The 26,928-nt window shown below is 60.3% G+C and overlaps 1 protein-coding gene across 8 annotated transcripts in view; it reads right to left on the minus strand.

The window, feature by feature from the left end:
- BEGAIN (brain enriched guanylate kinase associated) overlaps nt 1-24,355 on the minus strand; it is a gene marked incomplete at both ends in the record, with an annotated part of 44,962 nt that extends 20,607 nt beyond the window's left edge. For 5 of the 8 annotated variants that reach the window (XM_080809269.1, XM_080809268.1, XM_080809266.1 and 2 more), the window contains 2 exons: nt 6,284-6,312; nt 7,335-7,358. In XM_080809269.1, coding sequence (XP_080665395.1) covers nt 6,284-6,312; nt 7,335-7,358 — 53 coding nt within the window. Of the gene's footprint in view, nt 1-6,283; nt 6,313-7,334; nt 7,359-24,313 lie in introns of those variants that run through there. The other 3 variants (XM_080809267.1, XM_080809264.1, XM_080809262.1) reach the window with 1 other exon arrangement.
- Between the last annotated feature and the right edge of the window lie 2,573 nt (nt 24,356-26,928).

Raw genomic sequence — 26,928 nt, forward strand, 5'->3', positions numbered from 1 at the left:
GATCCCACCATGGCTCTGCTTGCCAGCCCTCAGCCGTCCCCACTCAGCTGGAGCCTCCATCAGTCCCCCTCACCTCCCTGGCCTCCTTATCACTCTGCTCAGCTACTCGGGCCTGTCCTCATTTGTCACAGGACATCCCCTTCCTCTGCACCTTGCCCCTGCTGTTTCCTCTGCCTGGAGCTCTCCCCACCCCACGACTGTGGTGACCCATCACCTGCTTAGGCCTGCACCTAGCTATCGCCTCCCTGTGTGTGGCGGGCCTCCCAGGCCGGGCTGCCCCAACCCCAACGCACTCACTGCCCTTCTGTTCTGGGGACATTTTTGGTCTCCACGGCACTGGTCACTGTGATATTTATTTTAAAAAGTTTTCTGTCTCCCCTAATGAGAGGAAGTTTTTGGTCACTGCCATATCCTCCATGCCTACGACAGCCTGTAGCAAACAGTAGGTGCTCAGTTAATACTTGTCAAGCATGCGATCGATGAGCAAATTAAATCAACAGTGACAACCCAGAGAGCCAAGGCACTGAAGACTCGTAGATGGGAGAAGGGGTCCTGTGGAGGGAGGCAGGACAGGCCACCTCTGAGTGACCAGTGGGGGAAGCACCCATGCACTAAAAGTGGCCCGGGTGCCACACAAGAGTTTGGGTCTTCTGAGGGGGCCAGTGGGGATCTGGAGCTGTCAGAGGTGTGTCCTCAATTCTGGGCTTCAGGGAGGGTGCTGCTGTGGCCTGGAGGAGGGGGACATTGGAAGGGAGGATGGAAAGCCTGCTTGTCTGAGGGGATAAGTGTCCTGGGCATCCCCAGGGGGGTGGGCTGCACCATTTGGTCCAGACACAGACAGGCCTCTTCCAACTGGGCACCTTCCTGATGCTTGGGGACGCTGTGGCCTTGCTGGGCCCAGAGATCCGGACGAGTCCCTTTCTGGCCTCAGTTTCCCCGGAGCCCTCCAGCTCTGGGATCCTTCACAGCTGGGAGGGCAGGAGGCGGAGAATCCTGGCAAGGTCAGAGCTCAGCCCCCACGTGAGGAAGTTGCCCCACCTTTAAGACCTGCCTCCTGGTGCCACTCTCCCACTGGCCCCAGGCTCCTGCCCCCGTCCAGAAGCCCCCCGTCCCTGCTCTTTGTCTCAGTAGGGCCCCCACCTCCTGTTGAGGCCAAATCCCTCCACCAGAGGCTCTCGCAGCTCTGAGGGCCTCCCAGGGGATGATATAAAAAAAGAAAATAATAAATAACACTACTCTCTGAGGGCCCAAGGAGTCGGGTAGGGGGCACAAGTGAGGGAGAGGCTCCCTCCCGAGCACTGTGAAGAGTGGGGAGCGGCTGTCCGGCTCCACCTTCAGCACTGCTTGCCACAGTGCGGTCTCATCCAAAAGCATTTACTGAATACCTACAATGTGCCAGTTCTAAACACTGGAGATCAGCAGTGGACTGGTGTTCTGGACAGGGGAGTGGGGAGACAGGTAATAAACAAGATAAAAAAATAAAGCAAATCACTAGTCAGCTGGAGGTCGGGGTGGCAGGGGAAATCGAGGCAGAGAGGGGGCAGGGAGAGGGGCTGATATTATGAACGGAATGAGCAGTCAGGAAACCAGATGTCCCCCTGACATCTGAAAATGATGTGGAAGGAGGGAAGGCAGGACTCATATGGATATCTGGGGAAGAACATTCCAGGTCGAAAGGAAGAGCTTGGGCAAGGCCCTGGGGCAGGAGCCTGTCCAACGTGCTCGAGGAATGGCAAGGAGGCCAGGTGGCTAGAGGGGAGAGTCATGGGAGAGGTCAGTGGGACTGGACGTTTCCACCATGACGTGTTGTCTGTCTCTATGTCCAGGACACCAGGTTGGTGTTTCCCCTCCGCGTCCCCAGCACGGAGAGCGGCCATTAGCAGGGAACATCAGTCATCACAGTACATCAAAGAGCGGCGACGCGAACATTGGGGTGTCCCTGGGCAAAAAGCTTTACTCCGAAAGGACAAGCCGAAAACATTCAACTGAGTTAAAAAGTTAAGAACTTTGTTCATCACAGGACCATTTCAAGGGCGGGAAGCTAGTGGCCGCTGGGAGGTGACTGGCACAAGGACCTGGCCCAAGAAGACCCACAAGCTGGTCAGACAGCCTGGTGGGAAAACACGCACAGAACTTACAGAAGAGGAACCCCCAATGAGCACCAATCCAGGGGAGTGCAGTTAGCATCCCCCCACCCTGAGAAACAGGACCGTGTCCCCCCCCCCCGCCCCCAAAGATGATGCCAAGATGCCAAGTGCTGGGAGGCCATGGACCTCCCAACGACCCTGGGCTGCACTAGGAGCGTGGGCCACCCCTTCTTCCTGACCCCACAGCTCTGCCCAGGGGTGGGGCGGACCCCGAACCGTGCAGCACGCGGGCCCCCCAGAGCACCTGGGCAGGACCATCCTGCAGCTCGGTCCCCAGGGGTCCAGGCAGGAAGCCAACCCCACTGCTCCCGCAGAGAAGAAAGGGACAGCACTCGCACCAGCTGCGGGCCACCCCGCCCCGCCGCCAGCACGCGAACACACTGTTCTGGCGGGAAAAGGCCAGCCTTTGGTGCACAGGCTGCAAGACTCCGTGGACGGGAGGTTCTAGACCAGGCAAGAAAAGGAGCTCTGTCCGTTAGAGAGTTCGAGACGCTCTCAGGTGGCAGAGGGATGCAGAAAACAAAGAATGGATTGTCATAAGCGCCAGCACCGCACCCCCCCCAGGCCTCTGGGGAGCCAGAGAGAGCCGGGACTGGGGAGGGGTGTTGGGGTGCCCCTAGAGGGCCGGCGGTATTCATCTTCTTGACCCGGGTGACTGCCGTTCTAAACTTGATCTCTAGACGGCACAGATATTTATTCCCTTTTCTGTATGCTGGTCACAGTTCACAACTTTGAAAAATCCCGGTTGGGGGAGAGGGAGGGGGACCGCATAGCGGGAAGATTCTGGTTTCCGGGGCACCTGCTCCGTCCCTGCGGCGGCTGACCCACTTTCCTACATCACAGAGGGGACGGGGCCGGCCCAAAGGCCTGCGGCAGACAAAGTGGCCACGGCAGGAGCACAGGAGCCAAGGCAGAGGGGACCCTGTGCAGGGGAGAGTGGAGGAGGGGATTGATTTGAGGATTAACCTCCCTGCGCTGCAAACAGTCAGCGCCCCGACTCACCAGCAGCCAAAAATACAAGTGTCACAGGCAGAGGCAGGAGGGCTGAGGGAGCAAGGGCAAGGGGACACGGGACCCCAGGTCAGAGGTGGCCTGACCTGGGGGAGCAGGACCGTGGGCCAGCCCCTGCGGGGTGCTGGGGATGGAAGACTTGAGGGAGCAGACCCAGGCTCTGCTAGAAGGGGCTCCCCTTCAGGGCACATGCCAGAGGGTGCTCCCCACCCCCTCACCTGTTTCCCCTGGAATGCATCCCTGCATCCTAGGGCCTCCCATGGACTTTGTGCCTCTTGGGAGGTCTCTCTGGTCTATCCTCCTTGCTAACTCCTATTTATTCTTCAAGCCTTGGCTCAAATACCTCTGCTTCCAGGAAGCCCTCCCTGATATCCCAAGCCGGGATATCAGGCCTGGGATCCCTGGGAAGATCTGTTGTTGATGGGCCTGTGTCCCTGCCTGCTCTGGAGGGTTGGCCTGGGTCTTATGCGGTCTCAGTGCCCAGTGCAAGACTCGGTATGCAGAAAGGGAATGATTCCACTCAAGGGTGAGGGACAAGAGAATCCCAAAAGCAACAGAGAATAGGTGACAGGGAGAAAAAAGTTTACCCTGTAGACAAGGCAGGTGGAAAGGCATTCTGGGCAGGGGAACAGCACAGGCCAAGGTAGAAAGGCTTGGGAGCTTATTTGGGACTGGGAAGGGGGGCTTCAGTATGGGGTGGGGGTGAGCAGAGGGAGTCAGCAGAAGGGCTGGGGCAGGGGAAACCCACGAAGGGAGCCTTGGGTTCCTTTTGTCCACTCATCACGTCTTTCCTGGACCCTTCCACAAGCTAGACTTGGTTCCAGGCCCCACAGTGGGGGTGGGATGTCGAGTATTGGGGGGGGGAGGACCTGCCTGCTGGGAGCTCAGTTCAGATCCCCAGGCCCAGCCTGCAATGTGCAGAATTGCTCTTTAGGAGTAGGAGGTGGGACCCAGGACACCCCAAGACCCCTTCATTTCGACCACAAATGCACCTTCTCCAGCTTGGGGAACCCACCAAAGTATGGTTCAGACGTCCCACAGGGATCCCCCACCTGGGCCCCTGCTATGGGCCAGGTCTCAGGTGAGGCACCTCATTCTCCCAACAGCCCTGCCGAGGCACGGGATGATTAGGACACCCACTTCACAGATGAGAAAACTGAGGCCAGAGACTGGCTCTGTGGGTGCCCAAGCCCCATGACCTTCCCGTTTTGACTAACTTCCCCTACATCATTTGAGGCCTCTTGGTCCTGGACCCCTGCCCCACCTCCCACCCACGGCACTAAATGCAGAATGGAACCCTACAGGGGCAGTCCCTGCACTGGCTGGTAAGGAAGGGTCTGGAAAGGCCCTTAAGGCAGGTCTGAGAACACTAATGGGGGTGAGAAGAAGAGGGGGGCAGGACCCTCCCCAGTTCTGGGATGCTGCGCTGCGTCCTGGCCCCACGGGATCCCCATCCCCTCCAGCTCCAAAATCCTGCCTCAGGTGGAAGTCCAAGTGGCCCAGAACAGCCCAGAAGCCCAGGCTATTGCCACTCGCCTTTGGGACTCGGCCCAGGGAAGCCCTCAGCCCCCGATGCCCTTAGCATCTCAGGCAGTGGGTCTACCCAGATGGCTCCCTTGCCCCCCTCACTCACCTGCCCACCTGCATCCTCTCTGTCCCCACTGCCCAGAACACAGGGGTGGGTGGACATGGAGAGAAGGGATACCCCTCCCCCAAGCGGGTCTTGGGGTGCCCCATGAATGCTACCTTTCAAGTCCCAGCTGAGTTAAGCGGTGTCCCTTCTTCCTAGGGACCCATCCCAGGTCCGGAGACGGGTGAGATGACAGCCAAGGTTGGGTACAAGGGAGGGCCCTGGCCTGAGGTCAGAGGCCTAAGCTCATCATCTCCTTGGGCCTCACCCGCCCCACGTGGACCTTGATCATGCTCAGGTGGGCCAGACTGAGCATCAGGGTTTGGGTCTGAGCTCCAATGACCTAAGAGACCGGGCTCCCTCCTCCTCGCCAGGGACAAGTATGTCCTTGCCCAGTGGGACCAAGAGAGGGCTGCACTCCAGCTCAGTGGCCAGGAGATGGCCCTGCTCTGAACAGCCCGACTCTGGCTTCTGTGAGCCCACCTGTCCCAGGCTCCCACCTGGACATTCCCAACTCACCCAGCACTTAGGGTCAGCTGGGTCTCTTTCCCTGAGACCCTGGGGCATGTTCTGGAACAAGCTTGGGCTCTGCTAGGTCCCAGACCCGCAGGGGATATGCGTCCTGGCTACCGAGCAGCTTTCCCCTTGGAGGCTGATTCTGGCCTTGGGAGGAGGGGCAGCTGGAGGGGGGAGGTCAAGAGACCCTCCAGACCTCCGGGAATGGGCCGAAATCTAGCAGTCAGAGCTGGGCCTGCAGCCCACACAACGCCTCGGCTCAGACTCCGGAAGGAAAACACAGGAGGGGTGTTTCCAAAGTGGGGGGTCAGGGTGGCCAAGGGAAGTCGAGGAGGAAGTCGTGAATATTCACATCGGCTGATCCCGGGCCGGCCGAGAAGGGAGCCCGGGGCCGTCCACCATGGCTCAAAGTTTAGCACCCCGAGGGAGGCCGCAGGGGACACTCCCGGACTCGCGGGATTCCCCTAAAATGGCTCCAAGACGCGCCCGCCACGGCTGGCCAGCCGCGAGGACTCCATCCCCCACCCCCGCCCCCACGAGGCGGAAACTTAAAAGCTCAGAACCAGGCAACTGTCAGCTGGGAGTGGGGGGGAGGGGGCCCCAAGCCGGCGCGGGGACCCGGCGGGGACAGCGGGCGCAGAAGCCCGGAGGGTCCCGGGGAGGGGACAGCCGAGAGTCCGGGGCGGCGCACCGGGGCGGGGGTTGGGGGGGGCCCGCGCAGGCCCTCGCGGCGCACCCCCTTCCCCCGCCGCGGCCGCCCCGGGCCCGGGCCGAGGAGCCCCCGCGCGCGCGGGGCTCCCCATTGTCTCGCGGCGCGCACACACGCACCCCACGGCGGCACACCGGCCCGCGCCAGCCCCGCCGAGGCGGCCCGGGCCCCGTGGCTGCGCCCAGGCGGAGCCCTCCCCCCCTCGCCCTCCCGGGCGCCCCCACTCCGACCCGGCCCCGCGAGCCGCGGCCCGGGAGACGCTGCACTCACCTGAGTTTCTCCATGTCTGCGGCAGAGGCCTGCGAGAAACCAAACGAGAGGGTCAGCAGGCAGGAGGCGTGCGCTCCGCGGCCGCGCCGGGCGGAGCCGGGCACAGCGGGCACGGGCGGGTGCGGCGGCGGGGCGCCCCGCGCGGCTCCGTCGGCGGCAAGCCCGGCCCGCGCGCCCCCAACCCGTGCCCTCTCCGCCCCCGACCCGGTCCGCGGTCCCCGAGACTCAGGGGGTGCGCCGGGCCGCGGCCGAGTAACAGGTGAGCCCGCCGGGGCCGCCGCGCTCCCCGGCACCGAGTTACGCCCCCCGGGGGGAAGAGGGGGCCGGCCCGGGGACTCGGGATGGCACGGCCCGGGGCGATCCCGGTCTCGCCCGAAGAAGGGGGACCCGGGCCGGCCCCGTTAACTCTCCCGCGGCCGCGGCCCCCGCCGCTCCCCGCACACCGCCCCCCCCCCCCGGCCCGCCCGTTAACCCTTCCAGCCCCGCGCTCCCTCCCGGAGGAAGCCGAGCCCGGAATCGCAGAATCTCCTAGTCGGAGAATGTTCGAATCCGGGAATCGGGAACCATACGGATTCGCAGAACCCGACACTCACACGATCCGAGGGTGATGGCATTTGGGACCTCAGACTGCTCAGTCAGAGACCCCGCTGCCCTCAGGTTCCGGGGTTCTGGGCCTGGCTCGCCCCTCCCGGGCCCGAGGGATTAACCCTTGCGCGCCCGGCTCGCCGGCGGGGCTCCCTGCCGGGCTTGCGCAGACCCGCCCGCGCGCGGCTAGGAGACCCTCCCTGCCCAGCCCCGCACAGCCGGGCAGCCCCTCCGCGCGCCGGGCGGGGAGACCCACCCGCTGCCGTTAACCCTGCGGGCGCCGGCGACCGATGGGGACCGCGAGCGGCCCGGGCGGGATCGCACTTCCTGCGCGGAGCGGGGGGCGCGGGGCGGGCTCTCCATCGCCCGGGAGAGGCCGCTCCCGGGAGCTTTCCCCCCGTCTTTCCGTGCCACGACTGGCACTAAAGGGGGACGGGGGTCTGAGCCCAGGGACCACGCGACACACCTGGGAAGACTGATGACTGCCCATCCCGGCCCCTCGCTCCGGGCGCCGCCGCCGCGTCCGCCGGGAGCGCGCTCCGCTCCGGTCCGGGCCCCACGCCGCCTCCCCCACCGCCCCGCCGGGCGAGGGCGCAGCCCGGCCAGCGGCGCCGAGCTCGGAGGCCCGACCCGGGGGCCTCCGCCGGGCTCGGCCGCCAACTCCCCGGGTGCTCGGGCAGGCCCTCCCGGGACTCCGCTGGCCTGTACCCTCACCTGCGAGCCGGGGTTGGGGGCAGGGGGAGGCGGGCGAAGCGCTCTGCTGCCCTTCAGCACCAGCGGGCTGTGGAGGGGCTGGGTGGGGGGAAGGAATTTTAGAAGAAAGGATCCGCCGGGGGCCCGGATTGGCTGCCAGACACGACACTGACTCTAAAAGTTGTCGGAGACCACGAGCCCAGACCCCCTCTAAATACCCTTCTCCCCTAAAGACAGAGAATTGGCCGCCGAGCCAATGCCTCCCCCGAAAGCCCCCGTATCCATCCCAGGCCCACCTTTCCCAGGTCCCCATCACCGGGCTCCGCACACTAGATCCCAGCATACAGCAGGCGCTCAATAAACACGGACAGGGCATGCCTAGATCCTACACCACTGTGGCGTGTCTTTTCCTGCCTCTCCTCTCTGGCTGTGAGTTCCAGGCAGGAGCTCTGTCCCTTCACCGGGGCACCCCCAGCACCCAGCAGGCCTGGCCTCCACAGGGCCCGCGCAGGGTGGGAGGAGCCGTGCTTTCTCAGGGTCAGCCCCAGCCAGGTTCATACCCAACCCCAAAAGCCCAAGTGTTCCTCCATCCCCAGGCGCTTTGGTGCACATGCATTAGCTCTGGGCTAAGTTCTTGCGGTGGGAGCGGACAGCCAATGAGGTGAGCCCTGCCCTCTGGGGGCTAATGGTTGAGAAAGGAAACCCCCACTCCGTCCTGGGAGTTCCCCCTCTGCAGAGGGGCAAGGATAAATACTGGCACTACCGCCCGGACACCAGGCCCCCAAAATGGTGGCTCCTCTGGGCAGCTCAGCAGAGAAGCCGTCATTCCCATTTCACGGATAAGGAAAGCAAAGGCCAAAGCCCAGCCCAGCCCAGCAGGGCCTGGAACCCAGAGCTCAGAGAGAGGCCTTCCCCCCCCACCCCACAAAGGCTAGGGGCACCCCTCCTATGTCTTTGGTTGTCTCAATCACTCACAGTGAATGACCTGCCAGGGAGTTTGTCTAAAATTAATAAGAATGTATTAAAATTTAATTTTAAAAATCTAGCATTAATTATTTATAGTGAATGTTTCAGCTCCTCTAAAAGGTCTGTCTGGGAGTTTCATCCCCAAGAAGGAATCTCTGGGGAGGCTGCTGAGTTGCCCTGGTGGTGGGGGAGGGAGCAGGCCAGGAAGGCTTGCGGGGAAGGAGAGGGGGTCTAGCCCCGGCACCCTGGAGCCCCTCCCTTCATGCTGCTACTCCAGACCCTGAAGCCTGGCTCTGACCCCTCCACGAAGACTCAAATTCTCCCCAGACCCAGTGCCTGTGCCCTCATCCTTAAAGATCGCTTCCTCCAGGCAGCCCACCATGGAGACCCAGTGGAGTTGTTTGGTTTAGGTCTCCATACCAGACGCGTACCCCCGGGGCAGGGCCTTTCCGGGGCCCTGGCCCAGGGCTAGCCTAGCGCCTCACCCAGGGTTTGGGAGCCTGGACGCAGCTCTGGATGCCCATGTGACGAGCAGTCACAGCTGTACGCGGCTGGGGAGCAGTGGGGCCAGCCCTGTGCAGAGGTGCTATGCCTTTGGCAATGGTCTTAGTGTTGGGGCCAGACCTCCAGGTTCAAGCTGACTCTGCAATTCAGAAGCACAAGATTTGGGAATATTCCTGAAATGCCCCTTTTACGGATGAGAAAAACAAGGCCAGAGCCTGAAATGGGCTTATTCCAAGTCACCTAAAGTAAGCCAGGGCCTGCCTGGTGGGCTGGGTACAGGGGAATGGGGGCACTGCCCAGGTCTTGGGCCAGAGGGCGGCCTCCAATATTGGAGGATGACTATGAACATGAGGGGCCTGTGGGATGTCCAGGGTCCTCAGTGTGAAATGATGGGGCAGGACATACCCTCTCCCCCTTCTAGGGACCTGCAGGCAAGTGGGATCCCAGCACTCTTCTCTGGGGACTCCCATACCCATGGCCCCACACCTCCTCCTGCAGCACACTGTGACCTTGTCCCCTCGTGGTGGTCCAGCCCAGTAGCCACCTTTATTTCCCCAAAACATCCCATGAGCCCTGCTGGTTGGCTCCTTGCCTCAGCCCACCTGCTCCCTGTCTTTGCCCCGGAATGCCATCCTCCTAGTGGCACCTGGGCACGGTGAGTGGCACACAGGAGGCGCTCCCAAGAGGCAATGGAGGGAGGCCAATCTACCTAACCCTCTGACCTCACCTCCAACCTGCCCGTTACTTGGCACACAGCGGCCACACTGGCCTCCTTGCTGGTCCCAAGCTCACCCAACTGGCTCCCGCCTCAGGGCTTTTGCACGTCGCCTTCCCTGCACCTGGAATGCTCTGCCCCAGATCTCGCGTGGCTAGTGCCTTCTGTCTCTGACGGCCCATCTGGAGTAGCTCCTTGCCCACCAAAAGACTTCTCATCTCACCAGTCTCCTCCTCGGTCATTTGCCTCCCACTCTGCCCCTGCCCTATAAACCATACCTCTATCCCCAGCGCCTGGCACAGAGGGCCTCCAGTGGCAAGCGGTGACACCAGAACCACAGCGGTTGCCCTTTTCCCCTCCCCCTCCCCTAGATGCACCTGCTCCGCGCCCTGAGCGCCTCCTGGCTCCCATCATTCACTCACCACCCTGTGACCCTCCAAGCTAGATGGCGCCTGAGCCCAAGGGCACATCTGCACAGAGTCCTGCCTGGGGAGCCCCTCTGAGGCTGTGGGTCCTCCCACTCCACACTCCCCCCACCCCCGCCAGCCGGTGTGTCACTCTTCCACTGGACCATCTGGCTGGGTTGCACTGCTGCCCATTCCACTCCAAATCCTTCTGTTTCCAAACTACAGAGAGAGGGAATGGGGGTTCCTGTCTGGGGACGGGCCTGCTTGGTGCTGAGAGCCAGGCCTGGGACACAGGGAGCCTGGGTTCCGCTCCCAGCTCGGCCTCTGTCTCGCCATGTGACCCTGGGCCAGTCCCTGTCCTCCCTTGGGGCCGGGGGCTGGCCTCTCAGACTCCGACCCTAGTGCTCCACTGCCGGGGTCTCTGTAAATCCACTCAGGTCTCTGGCTTCCTCAGTTTCCCCCTTATCTTGCTCCCCGACTTCCAACTCCAGGGGAGGAAACGAGCTGAACAGTGTGGAGGGGGTGTGCGGGGTTCGAATCCCAGGCGTGGCTACCACGGAGGTCACCCACCTCCCACTGATGAAGACTCCTATGCAGCTGTGTGACCTCTGGCAAGCCTCTCAACCTCTCTGTGCTCAGTCCCACATCTAGGGAGCATGGAAAAGTTTCAAAGGACATTGCAAGTGACAAGGTAGCCATGCGTAAGGGACTATCTTGGGGACAGGGCTCCTCTGGAGAGCCAGCCTTTTAAATTTAATTATGTGGGGGGGACAGCCTTCTGAGATGCCTTCTTGCCCCCATTCAACAAACGTGGACCGTGTGCCCTGTTCTAGGGGACTCAGCAGAGAACGAGCCAGAGGACGCTCCGTACCCCGATGGTTTGGATATTCTTGGTAGAATGCCGATTACAGGGGAGGTCAGCACCGCGCCCCCGCTGCCCCAGTGTCTGATGGGAAGGAGGGAAGCCTGGGGCTGGCTGGACTGTCCCCAGGGCGGTCAAGATGAAGGGCAAAAGCCATGACAGGGAGCTCGTGGGAGCGGCAGGCTCTGGGCGTGGGGGGCCTGGTGAGTCTGGGAGCATCTGGTCACCCGTGGGGAGCAAAGATGTGTGTCACGAGCTACGGTCAGGACTTGGGCTTCTGTCCTGAGTGGGTCGGGAGCCCCGCAGGGCCCAACAGAGGACTGTCCCTGGCGTTGCTGTGTGTGGGACGCACTGAAGGGTAAGTGTGGGGCCCCAGAGGTCCAGTCAGCACCAAGCCAGGCCTGCAGGGAGAGCGTGCAGGTGGGAGAGGTGCTCCCGGCTGGAAGGGGAGAAGATCGGGGCTCAGGTCCAGAGGTGACAGACGTCCCAGTGGGGACATGGCCAAGGGGGCAGGGGCACAGGTCGAGGAGATGTGAATCTGGGAGTGGCTGGTGTAGACGCAGCACTAAAAGTCACAGGACTGGAGGAGATGCCAAGGGAGTGAGTGTGGGGTGTAGAGATGCTGCTTCAAGGTCAGGGTGCAGGGAGGGGCGGAGCCTGAGAAGGACACCCGGAAGGAGCAGAGGGAAGGAGGAGGAGAGCAGGGTTTTCCAGGAGAGGAGGGGAGACCAGCGTTCACAGCCTGTGTCCTGGGTAAGAAGCTGGCTTCGTGTCCCTCAGCGTCCCCCGCAGGGCTGGCCTGTGCTGGCCACGTAGCAGGTCGCCTGCCCATACCCTCGCCCCAGGACCAAGGTGAGCTGTGTGCTTTCCCGTCCCTACTCCATGGAAGGGAGAGGTGAGTGCTTGTCCCAGGTACCCCCAGTAAGTTGGGGAGCTGAACTCGGGTCCTGGCTTGGCACTGGCGCCCCCAGATGGGGCTGGGAGTGCCCTTCTTCCTGGGATTCCAGAGGCCCTGGCCGCCGGCTGAGCTGAGCTGAGCTGCACCCCGTCTCACTCCCCACCCTGCCTGCCTCTCCCTGGGCTCCATGGTAGCCTCAGGCAGGGCCTCGGGTTCCCATCCCAGCCGAGCGGCTGCAAGCTGGCCTCCGGAGCTAAATCTGGCTTGCCAGCATGTTGTATTTGGCCTGCAAGAGGTTTTAAAAATTTTTAAAAAAACATTTGAGCCAACATTTAAAAATTGGGAGAGTTTACATTTTAAATTCCATATTTTTGGCTTCTACTGAAAATTTGCAAGATCTGGCAACTCCGGCCCACATTCCCACGTGGCAACAGTTGGGGAGCTGGGAAGCAGCTGCCCCCCCCCCCCGCCGAGGCACCTCGGGGGGCTCCCACTAGAGAGAGGCACCGTCCACACCTAACTTACCCGCCAGCTTAGCTAGACGGGGCAGGGCGCGGGAAACTGAGGCCTGAAGGGGGGAGTGACTTGTCGGGGTCACTCAGTGGGAAAGCCCCTGGGACAGGATCTGGGAACCTCCAGGCCTGGCATCAGGGGTCTTGTCACCCCCTCTACCTGAGTAGAGCCCCCAGCCTGCTTCTCCTTCCATGACCCCGGCTCTGGCCCTCCTGCTCTCTTCTTCTGATCTCAGGAATTGGCTAGCTTTGGTCATGCATGCTGTCACTCAGGCCTGGGGACCATGAGAGCTGGAGGTCTCAGAGGCCTGCCTTTTTTGTGGCTTCGTGTTTGCTAGACAACGAAGGGGAGAACCAGGGTCATCCATAGCCACTCAGCCAGACGGGACAGAGTCCTGCCTAAAATTCAGGTCCCTCCCCCGGTGTGTAGCTGCCCACCCCCCTCCACCTCAGGGGTGAATGGTGAAACTCCAGGAATTACCCTCAATAAAGGGCTTTCAGGTTAGGGACTGGAGGCCAGGGTTCTGCCCCGCCCCCCCCCCCAGCCTGGGAATAGTTCTGGGGACACAGGCCTGTCCAGGCCGGGAGGGCAGGAGACACACAGCAAAGTGACCACCAGCATGACCTTCACCGCTATCACCATGCCAGAGACTGAACTCCTACTGTGTGCCAGGCACTTTCACCCATGACCTCTAACCCTCGCGCCCCCACGCACCCCGGAGGACGGAGGGCTCTGCTGGTCTCTGAGCTGAAACAGGCCTGCTCCTGGTAGCTCTCTGACCCTCCTATCTGAGTATGTGATAGGCTGGGACAGAGAGGACTCGGAGCAGGGGTTCCCCATGCTGTACGGAATCCTCCAGAGGCCTGGGTGCCATGGGGCTCCCCCCGGGCCCAGGGTCCCCAGAGCGAGGGCTGCCCTACGTGCGGGGCTGAGTGGCAGGGAGGCGGGGGTTCCCCATCGCCAGGGCACCCGTTGGGTGCGTTCCCTGTGACGAGGCAAAAGAGGGTTCATGACCACTCCTGCCTGTTCGTCCTGGCCGGGGAAACCGAAGCCCAGAGGGGGTGGTGACCTGTCCTGACGACCAGCAGGCAGGGGATCCTTGAGCCGAGTCTGCCTCAAGCTGAGAGCGCCCCGGCTGGGCTCAGGGCAGCTGGCCCCAGCAGCCGCCGAGGAAGGCTGCCTACTGGCCATGCTGCTCCCCGCTCGCCCTGGAGAACGAGGCAGGGGCCTGGAGGCCAGGGAGAGGGCAGCGGCAGGAGACTCTGAGGAGCAGAGGGGCAGAGGGAGGGGTTGAGACTGCATGGGTCCGGCCCTGGACTGCCACCGGTCTGCCGTGACCTGAGACTCTGTTTCCTCCTCTGGACATTGGGAGCATAATGATGGCACCAACCTCCTGGAGGTGCACTGTGCCTGGGATCAAGTGTTAGAACAACACCCAGAATTTTGTTTTTAAAAGAAGCTGTCCTGGTAGGGAAGCCATCCTCAAGGGTCCTGGTCGTGAGCTCCGCCAACCTGATCCTGTGGCCCCACCTAGGTCCTGTGCCCAGAGAAGTCTGAAAGGGGCTCTGTCCTCGCCTGGCCCCAGGGGACACAGATTGTTGGGGAGACTGAGGTCAGCACCAAGGTGGGTGTGCACGCACGTGGGGCTCTGCTCTGTGCAACGAGATCTCCGGGACACCTAAGTGGGGTCCACATGCTTCTGCCCATCGGGGAGGCCAGGGCGTCTGGGTGCACAGGGTGGGTGGGGCACAGGTGCCGAGAAAGACACCTGCTTTGAGATTTGAAGACCTCGGTCCCAGCCCAGACCCCCCGCTATGTGACCCGGGGCACGTGGCAGCCCCTTAGAGCCTCAGTTTCCAATTCTATAAAATGGGGGAATTCGTGAAGGACATGGCTCCATCTATCTGCCCGATAGGACAGGGACATACCACCCCACATGGAGGGGTCTGAAGTTCAAAAATTCAAAGCGACAATCATATGAAATCCTGTGATAAAATACGGAGGCAAAAATTCATGTGCACTTGGGTCACAACAATCTGCCTGCCCCAAGCCAAGAAATTTCACTGTAGAGATTCATTCTTTTGGTTCTTATGGTCTTACCCATCACAGATAGGATAAAGGGGGTGTGATGAGGGAACTCGGGGGTGGTCAGCCAGGACTGATGGAGAAAGGACATAGGGAAGAAGGAGGGAGGGGACCCCAGCAGCCTCTGCCGAGCTGCCCGAAGGAGGACAGGCTGAGGTCGAGACTCACCCGGTTTGGAGGCTTCCGGGGGGAGGCCGCTTGGCCCCCATGTTTGCCGCCGGCTACTCGAGAACCACCAGTCTCCACGGCCCGGCCTGGCCCGGCTCTGCCAGCAACCTCAGCTGGGGACAGCGGAGGGTTCAAGGCCAGGGTCTTCTCTGGGGCTGCAGCTCCTGTGAGGGGCTCCTGGCCGGGGCCTGGGTCTTGCTTCCCCCCAGAGGGCTCCGGGCTGCAGCCTCTGGGCCCCCGGAAGGCCTCCAGGGTCCCAGGATCCAGCACTCGCACAGTGACCTCATCTAGGAACCTGGAGAAGGGCAGCCTGGCTTCTCTTCGGCGGCGCAGCCGGGCAAGGGGGCCTCTGGCAGTCTTGCTGCCCGTGCTCAGGGGCTCCGGGGTGGACCGCAGGCCAGCTGATGCCTGTGTCTCCTCCTGGACCGGTCCTGCTGCCCAGCTGGGGCAACGTGTCTGGCCCTTGGGGCTCCGGCCTAGAGTGGGACTTGGTGCACGGCTTTGAAGTTCCTCTCTGCATGCTTCCTTCCTCGGGGCTGCGGCCCGGGGCTCCAAGAAGGAGCTGTGGCCATCTTGCCTGGGGCTGGCAGGGTCAGGGCCCCGGGCCTGAGAGTCCGCCCCAGAGAGCATCCTCCTTAGTCAGTCCAAGGTCAAGCCACTCCAAGTACCTCATTGACCCCCACTTCTCTCCTCCCACGGGACTGGGATCCCCTGGCCTCTTGCGAGGGCGTGGTCAGGGCCACCTGCCCCTCATTGGCCAGAGCGACCTGCTGAATCCCTGCCTGCCCATTGATCCAGAGAGCACATGGCAGGGGGGCTCCCACCCCCTGCATTGATTCTCACTAAGTGAGAGCTGGGCTTCAGGGCTTAGAAAATGCTACAGAGAAGGTCATGTTCTGAGCTCTATGTCTGCTGGAGCTGGCCGGGGCGGGCAGTCTGCACTGAATGAGCACCTGCTGCGTACGGGGAAGGGGCTGGCCTGGGTCTCACACATGCCACTCACATCTCCTCTGCCTGGTGTGGTGTTGGATGCATGGAGATGGAGAGGTGGGCAGCACAGAGACAGCTGTGACAACTGCCAGGACAGGGTGAGCACAGGGCCTGAATAAGGGGAAATTAGAACATCATTGATCTGGCCAAATGGGAGGGTATGGTGGAGACTGCCGGTTGCCCACGTTTTCCTATCTGTCCTTAGTAAAGAACTCATTTTATTCCAGAAGGAAAGATACTCAGCTAAAAGACTGCATTTCTCAGGCTCCTTTGCAACCAAGGGTTGCCAGGGATATATAAACAGAAGTTATTGGGTGTGACTTCAGGCAGAGCTCCTTAAAAGGGATCAGACAGCTTGCATGTGCTTCTTTTGCTCCCACGCCCCACCCTCCTGCTTCTTAACTGGAACATGGAAGTGATGGTTGGAGCTATTGCAGCTACATTGCACCATGAGGCAAACTTGTGGCAGAAGCTATTGACGAAGGTGGGAAGAGCAGAAAGACCAAAGGAACCCGGGCTCCTGATGGCCACTGTGTCATCATACCAGCCCTGGACCACCTGCCTTTGGTGCTTTAACTCGAGATAAATAACCTCTTGTCTAATGTGAGCTGTAGTTACTTACTTCCAGGTTCCATTACTAGCAGGTGTGTGCAATTCCTCAACAATACACAGGGGATAAGGCAAGGAATAGTGTTTGGTAACGCAATGAGGGAAGAGCCTTTGGCACACAGGTCCCGGAGTGTAATTAAATGGGGAGTAGAATGGAGAAGATTAACCTAGAGAAAAGGCCAGAGCCAGGCGTGGGCACTTTCTCCTTTGTGTGGAGGGAGATAGGCCTCCCTCTGGAATCGCGGGAAGATAGGAGGCAGGACCCCTTCCTGGGATGCACCTGCATGAGTCAAAGGAATTCTCACTGCAGGGTGGCGGCCCCAGGCCCTTGGCTTGGCCAGCTGCTGGCCACCACTACCACCTGGGCTTCTGGTGCTGCTCAGAGCTTGGCTTTGACTCTCCCTGGCAGTGCCTACTCATGGCTGTAAACCTGGGGCCCCTGCCCACTTGGTGGTGCCTAGATGTCTCATATCAAGTGCTAGGGACCCCTTCTTTTCTGGACTCAAGTGGACACCTCTCCGAATGCCCCCAGAGCATCTGTGGCTGAATGTCTGAAAAGCTCCTAAGCTCAGCTCCACAGGAGCAGCCTGGACTCCTCCTTCTCCCTCCCCCTCCTCCCCCTTCCAACCAGCAGGCCCTGGCAATTCAGCTCCTCTCTGACCTGACCACTTCCCTCCATCCCCAACATCATCTTGCTCGTCCCAGGTGCCACCATGTCTCACTGTCCACCTGCAATCACCTCTCCCCCAGGCCCCTGACCCTCTGTTGGTCCAGCTTGGTCCATCCCACAAACATACCAGTGTGAATTTTAAAATTCACAGACCAGATAACTAGACAATGTCACATGATCATAATGCCCTGCAAATCCCTGCCAGCCAATGTCTTCTTTAGAAGCACCGAAGGGCCCCCTGGAACCTCCATCAAGTTCCTGACTGTGCTAAGCTCTATCTGGTCTCAGGGCTTTTGCATGTGCTGTTCCCGCGACCAGAATCACTCTCCCTCCCTGTCTCTTTCCCTCTGTCTCCTCACCTAATTTGCATTTAACTTCAGGGCCTGAGTCATCAGCCTGTCCCCTTGCAGCCCCCAGATCAGATCAAATCACCTTGCAAGAGCCTCTTGTCACCCCTGCACTTCTCATAGCACGGCCCCCAACTGCAAAGGGTACATTTGCAATCATTTGTTTATTCTCTCTGTCCCCAGGAATTGAAGCTCTGTTCCATCCTCACTCTCTACATAGGCCTAGGCACATATTAGGTGCTCAATAAGTAGTTCTGGAGTGGCCCCCTTCTGGGCTGAGAACCGAGGAGGAGAACATTGAAGAGCATGGATCATAGCCTCTTAGAAAACCAAGCATCCCCCTAGCCTTGCAGTCCCCTGATAGCCACTCCTTGACACCTGGATAGCCCCCTTGGCAGTAGCCCAGCCCCTGCCCCATCACCATTTCCATTACCACCATGGTCTCTATCACCACCCCACCACCATCTCCATCATCATCGCCATCACCATCTCCATTATCATCACCATCACATCTCCATCACCATCACCAACTCCATCTCAATCACTATCTCCATCCCTATCATCATTGCCATCTTGAACTCCATCACCACCACCACCACCATCATCTCCATCACGATCTCTATCACCAACTCCATTGCCATCACCATCTCCATCTCCATTACTATTACCATCCCATCTCCATCGCTACCTTCATCACCATCACATCTCCATCACCATCCATCACCATCCCCATCACCACCACCAACTCCATCTCCATCAACAACTCCATCCCCATCTCCCTTACTACCACCATCTCCATCATGATCTCCTCCATCCCCATCTCCATCATGATCTTGATCATCATCAATATCCATTTTCAAAAAAAATCTATCTTCATCACCAACTCTGTCTCCATCACCAAGTCCATCTCTATCACCATCTCCATCACCATCACCAAGTCCATCTCCATCACCATCTCCATCATGATCTCCATGTCCATCACTATCCCCATTCCCATCACCATCTCCATCACCACCTTCATCACCATCACATCTCCATCACCATCACCAACTCCATCCCCATCTCCATCACCATCCTTATCTCAACCATCTCCATCTCCATCACCAACTCTGTCTCCATCACCAACTCTGTCTCCATCAACAAGTCCATCTCCATCACTGTCTTCATCACCATCAACATCACCATCACCACCACCATCTCCATTGCCATCACCATCTCCATCACCAAATCTGTCTTCATCACCAAGTCCATCTTCATCATCATCTCTGTCAGCACCCCCATCTCCATCTCCATCATCATCAAGATCTCCATCCCCATCCCCAACTCCATCACCATCACCAACTCCATATCCATCAACCATCACCATCTCCATCACTACCACCATCTCCACCAACTCCGTCCCTATACCTGTTACCATCCCCACATCCATCAACATCACCATCACCATCCATCTCCATCACCAACTCTGTCTCCATCACCACCACCTTCATCACCACCATCTCCATCGCCATCACCACCACCATCTCCATCATGATCTCCATCATTTAAACCATCACCAACTCTATCACCATCACCACCTCTGTCAACATCACTGTTTCCATCTCCACCACCATCACCATTCCATCTCTACCACCATCTCCATCTCCATCACCACACCATCACCATCTCCATCGCCATCATCACTATCTCCATCACCATATCCATCTCCATCATCACCACCATCATCATCTCTATCACCATCACCATCATCATGTCCATCACCATGGCCATCACTATAACCAACCCCATCACCATTTCCATCACCACCTCCATAACCATCTCCATCACCATCCCCATCTCCATCATGACCACCATTATCATCATCTCCATCTCTATCACTATCTCCATCTCCATCAATATCATCTCCCTCACCACCACCATCTCCATCACCACCACCATCTCCATCACCATCTCCTCAACATCAACATCAACATCAACATCAACATCAACATCAACATCTCCATCTCTATCACCATCACCATCACCATGTCCATCACCACCACTGCAGCAGGAGGCTGCAGACTCAAGGTCAAATCCCTCTCCAACACTCCCAGTAGGACCGTGGACAAGTCATGTCCCTTCTTCGCCACATGCAGATGGATGCCCCATTCAGGGACAGTGGTGGGAAGGGGTGTGAGAACACAGGTGCTGGGCGCCTTTATCACAGAGCCTGGCATCTCATAGGACCTCGGGAAGCATAAAACACAGGGCTCTAATGTGTCCCATTCCCTGTGTATGTGTGGTCACAAGAGTGTTCTAGGGACTCTGGCCAGCTGGTCCTCCGAGCTTCTCCTAGAGTTGCTGGCTGCATCAGACAAGTTCCGTTGTCATAACAACCCACTGGCTCTCTGCCGCCTGGGCCCGAAGCCTGGGAGGATGCTGCCGGCTGCCGAAGCTTGCATCCTGGGCCTGCTCACCTCTCAGCAGCCTGGACTGTCTCTCCTGAAAGGGCTCCACAGCTCCTAGCACGGCAGCCCCTGCCTCTTGACTCATCTGTTGCAGTCCCACTTCCTGACTCTCTACTGTGTCAGGCTCCGTGTGTAGCTCGCACATGCATCATGGCCCAAATCTGCACCCAGCCTGCAAGTTGGGACGGCTATGAACTCAGTTTCGTGCTAAAAGCAGAGTCTCAGGGAGGCAAAGTGACTCGCCCAAGGCCCCATGGCCCTGACATTGCAGACCCAGGAGGGGAACCCATAGGTCAAGTCCTCACCCTGTTTCCTCTCTAGCACCCCTGCATCCCCTCCACCACTGCCTGGCCCCTCCTTGAGCTCATGGGCGTGAAGCTGGCCTCTGTGAACTTGGAGAGAGGAGGGACACAGCTTCCTGTTGCCTCTTGGGCTGGAGCAGGAAGACCTGGTTAGAGGGTGCGGGGGGGACCCCGTAGGATGGGCCGGGCAGCTGGGTTCCAGACACCACCTCACTTATTCTCACAGTAAGCCTCTGAGCTAGGATTTGTTACCCCATTTCACAGAGAAGGACCTGGGCTCTGAAGGGTCACTGGTCAACAGCCATGGCTTGCCAGAGGCCAAGGCCTGCAATAAACACTGGCAGGGGCGCAGTCCCCTTCCTGGGGCCTCCCTCCTGCCCCAGAAGTTTCTATTACCATCACCCCCATGGATGAGGGCGTGGAGGGCCTGCGCATTTTCACACTTGCACTTTTAGCCACTCTGTCTTGTTGCTTCCCCATCTTTCTCCACCGGCCCGAGAATCCTAGAGGGCAGAGTGCCTGGGGGGCTCAGCCGGCTAAGTGCCCAACTCTTGGTTTCGGCTCAGGTCCTGATCTCATGAGTCGTGGGACAGAGCCGCGTGTGGGGCCCTGCGCTCTCAGAAGGAGTCTGCTTGGGTAGTTTCCCTCTTCCCTCCCCTTCACTTATTCTTTCTTTCTTTCAAACAAATAAATGAATTTTTAAAAAACAAAACAAAACGAAAAAACGAATCCGAGAGGGCAGCCCCAGGCCTCGGCCCTCTTGAGTCTCCAGCATCCATGCGCATGCTCTGTGGCAACGGTATTCATATTCTAGATTCTTCCCCAGCCTTTCTTCCTCAGAAGGGGCGAGCACTTGAGCTGTCCAAACCTTCCAGGATGCGGGACTCCCTGCTGATCACCTGTCTTTACAAGAACAGCCCCTTCTGTCTCTCTAGCCCTGCAGCCTCCCCACTAGGCTATCACAGAACCGGAGCCCTGGGGGTTATGTGAATAAGACAGCAGCATCCAGGGCATCAAGACGCTTCACCCATCCAACCAACCAGCCTTCAACCCATCCATCCCTATAGTCATTCATCTGTTAACACGTGCCCATTCGTGCATCCTTCCGTGCCCGTACCTGCTAGCTGCTGACCTGTAGTCGCCCAGCTGCTAATTCTCTAATTCCTGTATCCATCCACCCACCCAATCATCCACGCGTCCAGCTGCCCACCTGCGGATGCGTCCATCCATGGACATGTGTCCATTTGTGCATTGAGCCATCCCTCTATGCCCGTATCCACGCACTCATCGACATCCCGCTCAGGTACCTACCCAGCCCTTCTTCCTGCGCCCATCCACACGGGCCTACAGCCACCATCTTACCAACTCCCGAGCACCCCTCCATCTGGGCCAGCCTCAAGCATTGACTAATCCATTTGGCATCCATCTATCCTGGCATGGACGCCTGTATCCATCCATCCCTTTACCCATCTACCCGTCTGTGGACCTCTGTCCATCCGTTTCAGATCTTTCCATCCATTCACCCATCTGTTTTGCCATGTGCATCAGAAATTCACCCTCCTGCCAGTCCACCTATGCATCCGTCCACGGATGCCTTGTTCTAGTCATCCAGTCATGCGTCCTTATCTGTTCTTCCGTCCGCTCACCCTCCCGTCCCTATCTATGCTGCCACTTACATCCATCAGTCTCCGCTCCCACCCATCTACCCTTCTACTTTCTGTTCATGCATCCACCAGTCTGTCCCGCTGTACACTTCCCATCGCTGTCCGTCTGCACACTCTCCCCTTTGGCCCACTGCACATTCCCGAGCAGAGTCGGGTGCGTGGGGAGAGTACGCTAGGTGAATACAGAATTCATTCCTTTACTAACTCATTCATTCATTCCTATAATATTGAACCAAGAGAGACAGCTCTGGTCAGCTCCTCCCATCAGCAACCCTCTGGAGCCTGCTCTGGGACAGAGGTCACACCTACTGACCATGATGGGTGTTGCATCAGCCACTGAGGCCCAGAGAGGGCCAGGGCCTCGGTGAAGGTCACACAGTGAACCAGTGGCAGCGAAAAAAACGGCACTCAAGACTCTAGATTCCTATCCAGGCCTTTCTACCAGGCTGGTCACCAGCCTCGAGGAGGAGGGGAGTACCAGGAAGGGATGTTAGGGACAGTTCTAGACCCAACACAGTGAACCTTGAGGTCACCCACCCCTGAATTTGTCCCTGGGAATCTTTATGTGCTTTGAAGGGAGAAGTCACCTCTCCCCGCCACAGGGCCATACCCTTGACCTCCAACTCCAACAGGACTGAGCCTCTTCGGATCCCCGTACTCCCCCCCCTCTTACCCCCAGGTCTTGACCCGACATTCCCCTACCCTCACCTGTTCCGTTCTGACTCAGCCCTAGGACCTTCCCTCCTGGGATTTGAGAAACTATTTGTGGGCTGTCTCCAAATCAGGATATGGATTCCTGGGCTACTCTCATTTCATGCATGCATGCATGCATTCATTCATTCATTCTTCAACGTCAAGTGCCCACAGGAGCAGGGGCGCTCCTTCAGAGTGCTGTTGTGGGGATGAGGCATGAAGCTGAAACTGGGCTTGGCACACAGTAGGTGTTCAGTAAATGGCGACGATCGCGGGCCAGACTCTGTGCCCGAGTCCCTGCGATTGAAAGGGAGATGATCTAACAGACGGCTTGTGACTCACTTCCCACCTCAGCCCATGGAAAGTCCATCCCCTAAGACAAGCTCCTGGCAGCCCTCAGCCTCCTCGCTCAGCATCCCAGGTGTGAACGGCTCCAGGTTCTGAGGCTCCGCAGAACACGGGGCTATAAATACTAGACAGTAGCCCAGGAGGTCCCTCCACGGAGCCACAGCCGCCCCTCGCCCAGCACCGATATGCCGAGCAGCCGGGAAGAAGCCGTGACTGCCACTGTGCTTGCTTTTCTCTGTCGCCCTGATTACAGTTAGAGTCGGGAAAATTAAGGGTTTTCGGGGACGCTGCCAGGGCCCTTGCTGCTGCCTCCCCGCCCTGCACGTCACAGATGCCAGGCAGAGCCGCCTCCATCGGCCACTTGCCCCAGCCAGCCGTGCCACTATGGGCCTGGCTGGGGAGCCCCCCACAGTTCTCCAGGGGCTTTCTCCCACTGTCCCCAAGGACCCTGGGGACAGAGGGGGTCTTTGCTGGGATTGGCGGGTAGTGGAACTGGGGCCCAGTGAAGGGAAGGCATCTGACCGTGGCCCCTAGAGATGGAGGGCATGGGACCTCAGGAGGAGCCAGGCCCGGGGAGCCCCAAGGCCTTGACCCCTGCTGTGCACAGCGGCCCACCGGGCCCTGCAGGACCCATTTGCAGGCGCTCCTCCTTCGGCCACCCCCACTCACTCCTGGGTGCCTCCTCGCTCCCATTCCGCTTCTCAGGAGACTCCAGGAGGTCGCCCACGCTGTTCCTGCCCCAGAGGAACCCACTGGGGATGGGGTGGGGCACAGGCGAGGAAGGAAACACCTCTAAATCAGGCAGGAAGCGGAAGCGCTAGGGCAGAAATTCCCATCCAACGCGCCGCCGGGGTTCAGGGCGGGTGCGAGCGCCAGCTGAGCGGCCCTGGGCCTCAGTTTCCTCGCTTGTCACCGAGGGGAATGTCAGCCCCTGCCTTGCAGGTCCCGAACGAGACGGAGGGGTCTCCGGGCCGGGGGCGCGCCCACGCGCTGCAAACGCTCGGCAAACCCGCCCGGGGTCCAGCCTCCTTCCGGCCACTCGGCCTTTGGGGGGGCCTCCGCGAGCCGGGTCTGGCCCTGCCCCCTGACGCAGGGCAGGACGAGGCCTGCCGGCACCCGGCCACCTGTCCCCTGTCCTCGCCCTGGGCCCCCGCCCCACCCTCCCGCCCGCCGCAGGGACGCGCGGGTCGGGGGGCGATCGCCCGCAAACCGGACCCCAGCGCTCGGGCCGGCGGGGGGCGGGGAGGGGCCGAGCCGCGCGCGGAGGCCGAGTCCCCGCCCCGCCCCGAGACCGCCCGGTGCCCGGGAGCGGCCGGCCGGCCCCCGCCAGCCCCCACCCCCCCACCCCGCCTCCTCCCCGGGCCAGCGAAACCTCCGCGGCGGGGCCCTGGCGCCCCGGCCCCGGAGGGGGCGCCGCGGGCAGCGGAGAGGAGGCTGGACAGCCGCCTCCCCCAACCCGGGCCGGAGCGGGGGTGCGGTGCAGAGCCCGCCCCGGGCGTGGGAGGCGCCCGCCCCGCCCCCCGCCGGTGCCCGCGCCGCGCCCTCCCCGCTCGCAGGTACTCACCGCCCGGCGGAGCCGGCCCGGCCGGCGGCCGCCGGTCCACATGGCCCCGGGGCAACCGCGCCGCTCGCCGCCGCCGCCGCCGCCGCCGCTGCCGCCGCCGCCGCCGCCGCCGCGCTCGGGTCCCGCCGCCCTCCCCACCGAGGCCGAGCGCGCCGGGAGCCGGCGCGGCCGGGGCTCCCCCACCCCCCGGCTTCCCGCAGGGAGCGCCCGCCCCCCGCCCCCAGCCCGGCTCCCCGCCAGCCCGGGCCCCGCGCAGCCGCGGCTGATTCAGCGGCTCCCCCCTGCCGCGCCGGGCCGGGGCGCACTCGAGGGGCGCGGGGCCGGACAGCGGGCGCGGGGGTGCGCGGGGGGCGCAGGAGCCGGGGAAGGACTGGCGGCGGGGCAGGGAATGAATGAACGCGTGCGAGCATGAATGGTGGGGCGCATGAATGAGTGAGTGCCTGGCGTGCGTGCGCGAGGAACGAATGAATGAGGAACGAATGCACGAGGGGAGCGCAGAGGGAAAGAGTTGAATGGGCCCGTAAAGCCGGGAAACCCTAGGTACTGCCCTGTCCAACCCATTCATCCGTTCATTCACTCAGTTCCCAACACGTATTGGACACCTACTGTATACCAGCCCTGCTCTAGGCCTGGGAACGCCGCGGGGAACGAAGCCAAATTGCTGAGCTCCTGGAGTTCACAGTTTACAAATGTAGAACCCGCGGGAGTGGGAGCCCAGGTTGGGAGGGGGGGCTCGAAAGGCGTGACTTGGCCAAGATAAGCTACCTCTCTCCCGGCCCTTAGTCGGCCAACCCAGCCCAACCTCAGTGGCTCCCTTGGGTCACCGCAGGTGCCTCTTCGGCCTTCCTTTTCAGCCGAATCCAGGCACCTGGGCCAGGAGAGCCGAGAGGTGGGGGAGGAGCTTCCTTACTTTCCCAGCTCTCAGAAGGGAAAGGGAGCTCTGGAGAGGGTCAGTGTTGCTCCGGGAACCTCCCGGTGGAGCATCTCCCTCCCTGCCTCCACCGGAGCCCCAGGCTGGCCCAGGGAAATCCCGGTAAGGGAATGAACCGCTCCCTCTCCCCGCTGAGACATCCGACAGGGTGATTCTTCCTCAAGAAACAGCCTCAGTGCTGAGGGCATCAGAGCTCCCTGGGACAAATCTGCCAGCCCAGCCAGCCCGGCAGCAGCTAGCCTTTGAACCCAGGGAAACATTCTGGCTGGGGGCGGGGGATGGGGTGGGGGGAGGAGAAGGGATCCTGCCTGTTGGAAAGAGAGGTCGCAAAGCACACGCACTCTACTCCTGTCCTCCCTCAGGACCTATGGGCGTGAAGTTTACGCGTTTGTATCATTCCCAAACACATGGCAGATTAAAAATGCTGCCAGTGAATAATACTTTATATATTTTTTCATCATGGTAAAAGACACATAATAGGGGCGCCTGGGTGGCTCAGTGGGTTAAAGCCTCTGCCTTCTGCTCAGGTCATGGTCCCAGGGTCCTGGGATCGAGCCCCGCATCGGGCTCTCTGTTCAGCAGGGAGCCTGCTTCCCTTCCTCTCTCTGCCTGCCTCTCTGCCTACTTGTGGTCTCTGTCTGTCAAATAAATAAATAAATAAAATCTTAAAAAAAAAAAGACACATAATATTTCCCATTGTAACTGCTTTAAAGTGGACAGTTCAGGCGCAGGAAGCGCATTCACACTGCTGTGTAGCCATCACTGCTGTCCGTCTTGAATTTCATGTGTCGCATACTTTCCAGTTTCTACTCCACTCCCTTAATTAGGGGAGTAGGTTGCTACGTTCAGGCACAGGACAGCGCTGAGAAAAGGAACTGGCAGCAAGGGAAGCCAGAGAAACAACAGGAGACAGGAAAGCGCCAAGAGCCACTGGAAACTTCAGTTTCTAGGCAGAGCCCCCTCTCCACTGCCTCAGGCCCCGGGGGGCCATTTGGGGGGAACAAAGAGGAAAAGTGAGGCTCAGGGAGCTTTCTAAACCTCCAGGACATCAGGGTAACCTTTTGCCTCTGGGCTCACAGGGTCAGGACAAAAGGAGAGGTGGCAGCTTGGTGTGGGCTCTCTGAGTCCCTGTTGCAGGTTCTCTGTGGAACTGGTGTCTTCGTTTGGGGCCTTGGTCTCCCCATCATGAGTAGGGCTGGGTTCCGCGATCTCCGCTCCTCTCGGATCCTGACACCGGTCAGGCCACACGGAGGACTGGAGCCCAGCCTGCCAGCCCCCCACCTGCCAGCCCTAACGTCCGCTGCCCTCCCTGGGCCCCAAGGGGACAACAGTCGTGGTGGAATGTGGTTGGAGCGTACAAGGCTCTACCCACATTTCCTCCCCAGACACTGGTCCTGTTCAGATGGAGCCAGAACGTTCGCCACCCGCCCTGGCTCGGCTGCTGCCAGCGCCGCAGATGGCTGGGGAGGCGGAGGAGGGGCAGGGTGGGGCGGGGGGGGGGGGGCCCATGCCTCCGCTCAGACAGCTTGCACGCTGGAGCTTGGGCCTGCCTGCGAGGGCCCCCGGAGAGCCCCTCCCCCGCACCGCTTCTCTGCCTCGCCGGCACCCTGCAAGCCCTCTCTTCCCTCCTCTCCCCCAGTTCACAAGGGTGGGAAGGACAGAAGAAAGCTGGCACAGTTGGGGG

The sequence above is a fragment of the Martes martes genome, assembly GCF_963455335.1.
Source record: "Martes martes genome assembly, chromosome: 7".
NCBI classification, from domain to species: Eukaryota; Metazoa; Chordata; class Mammalia; order Carnivora; family Mustelidae; genus Martes; species Martes martes.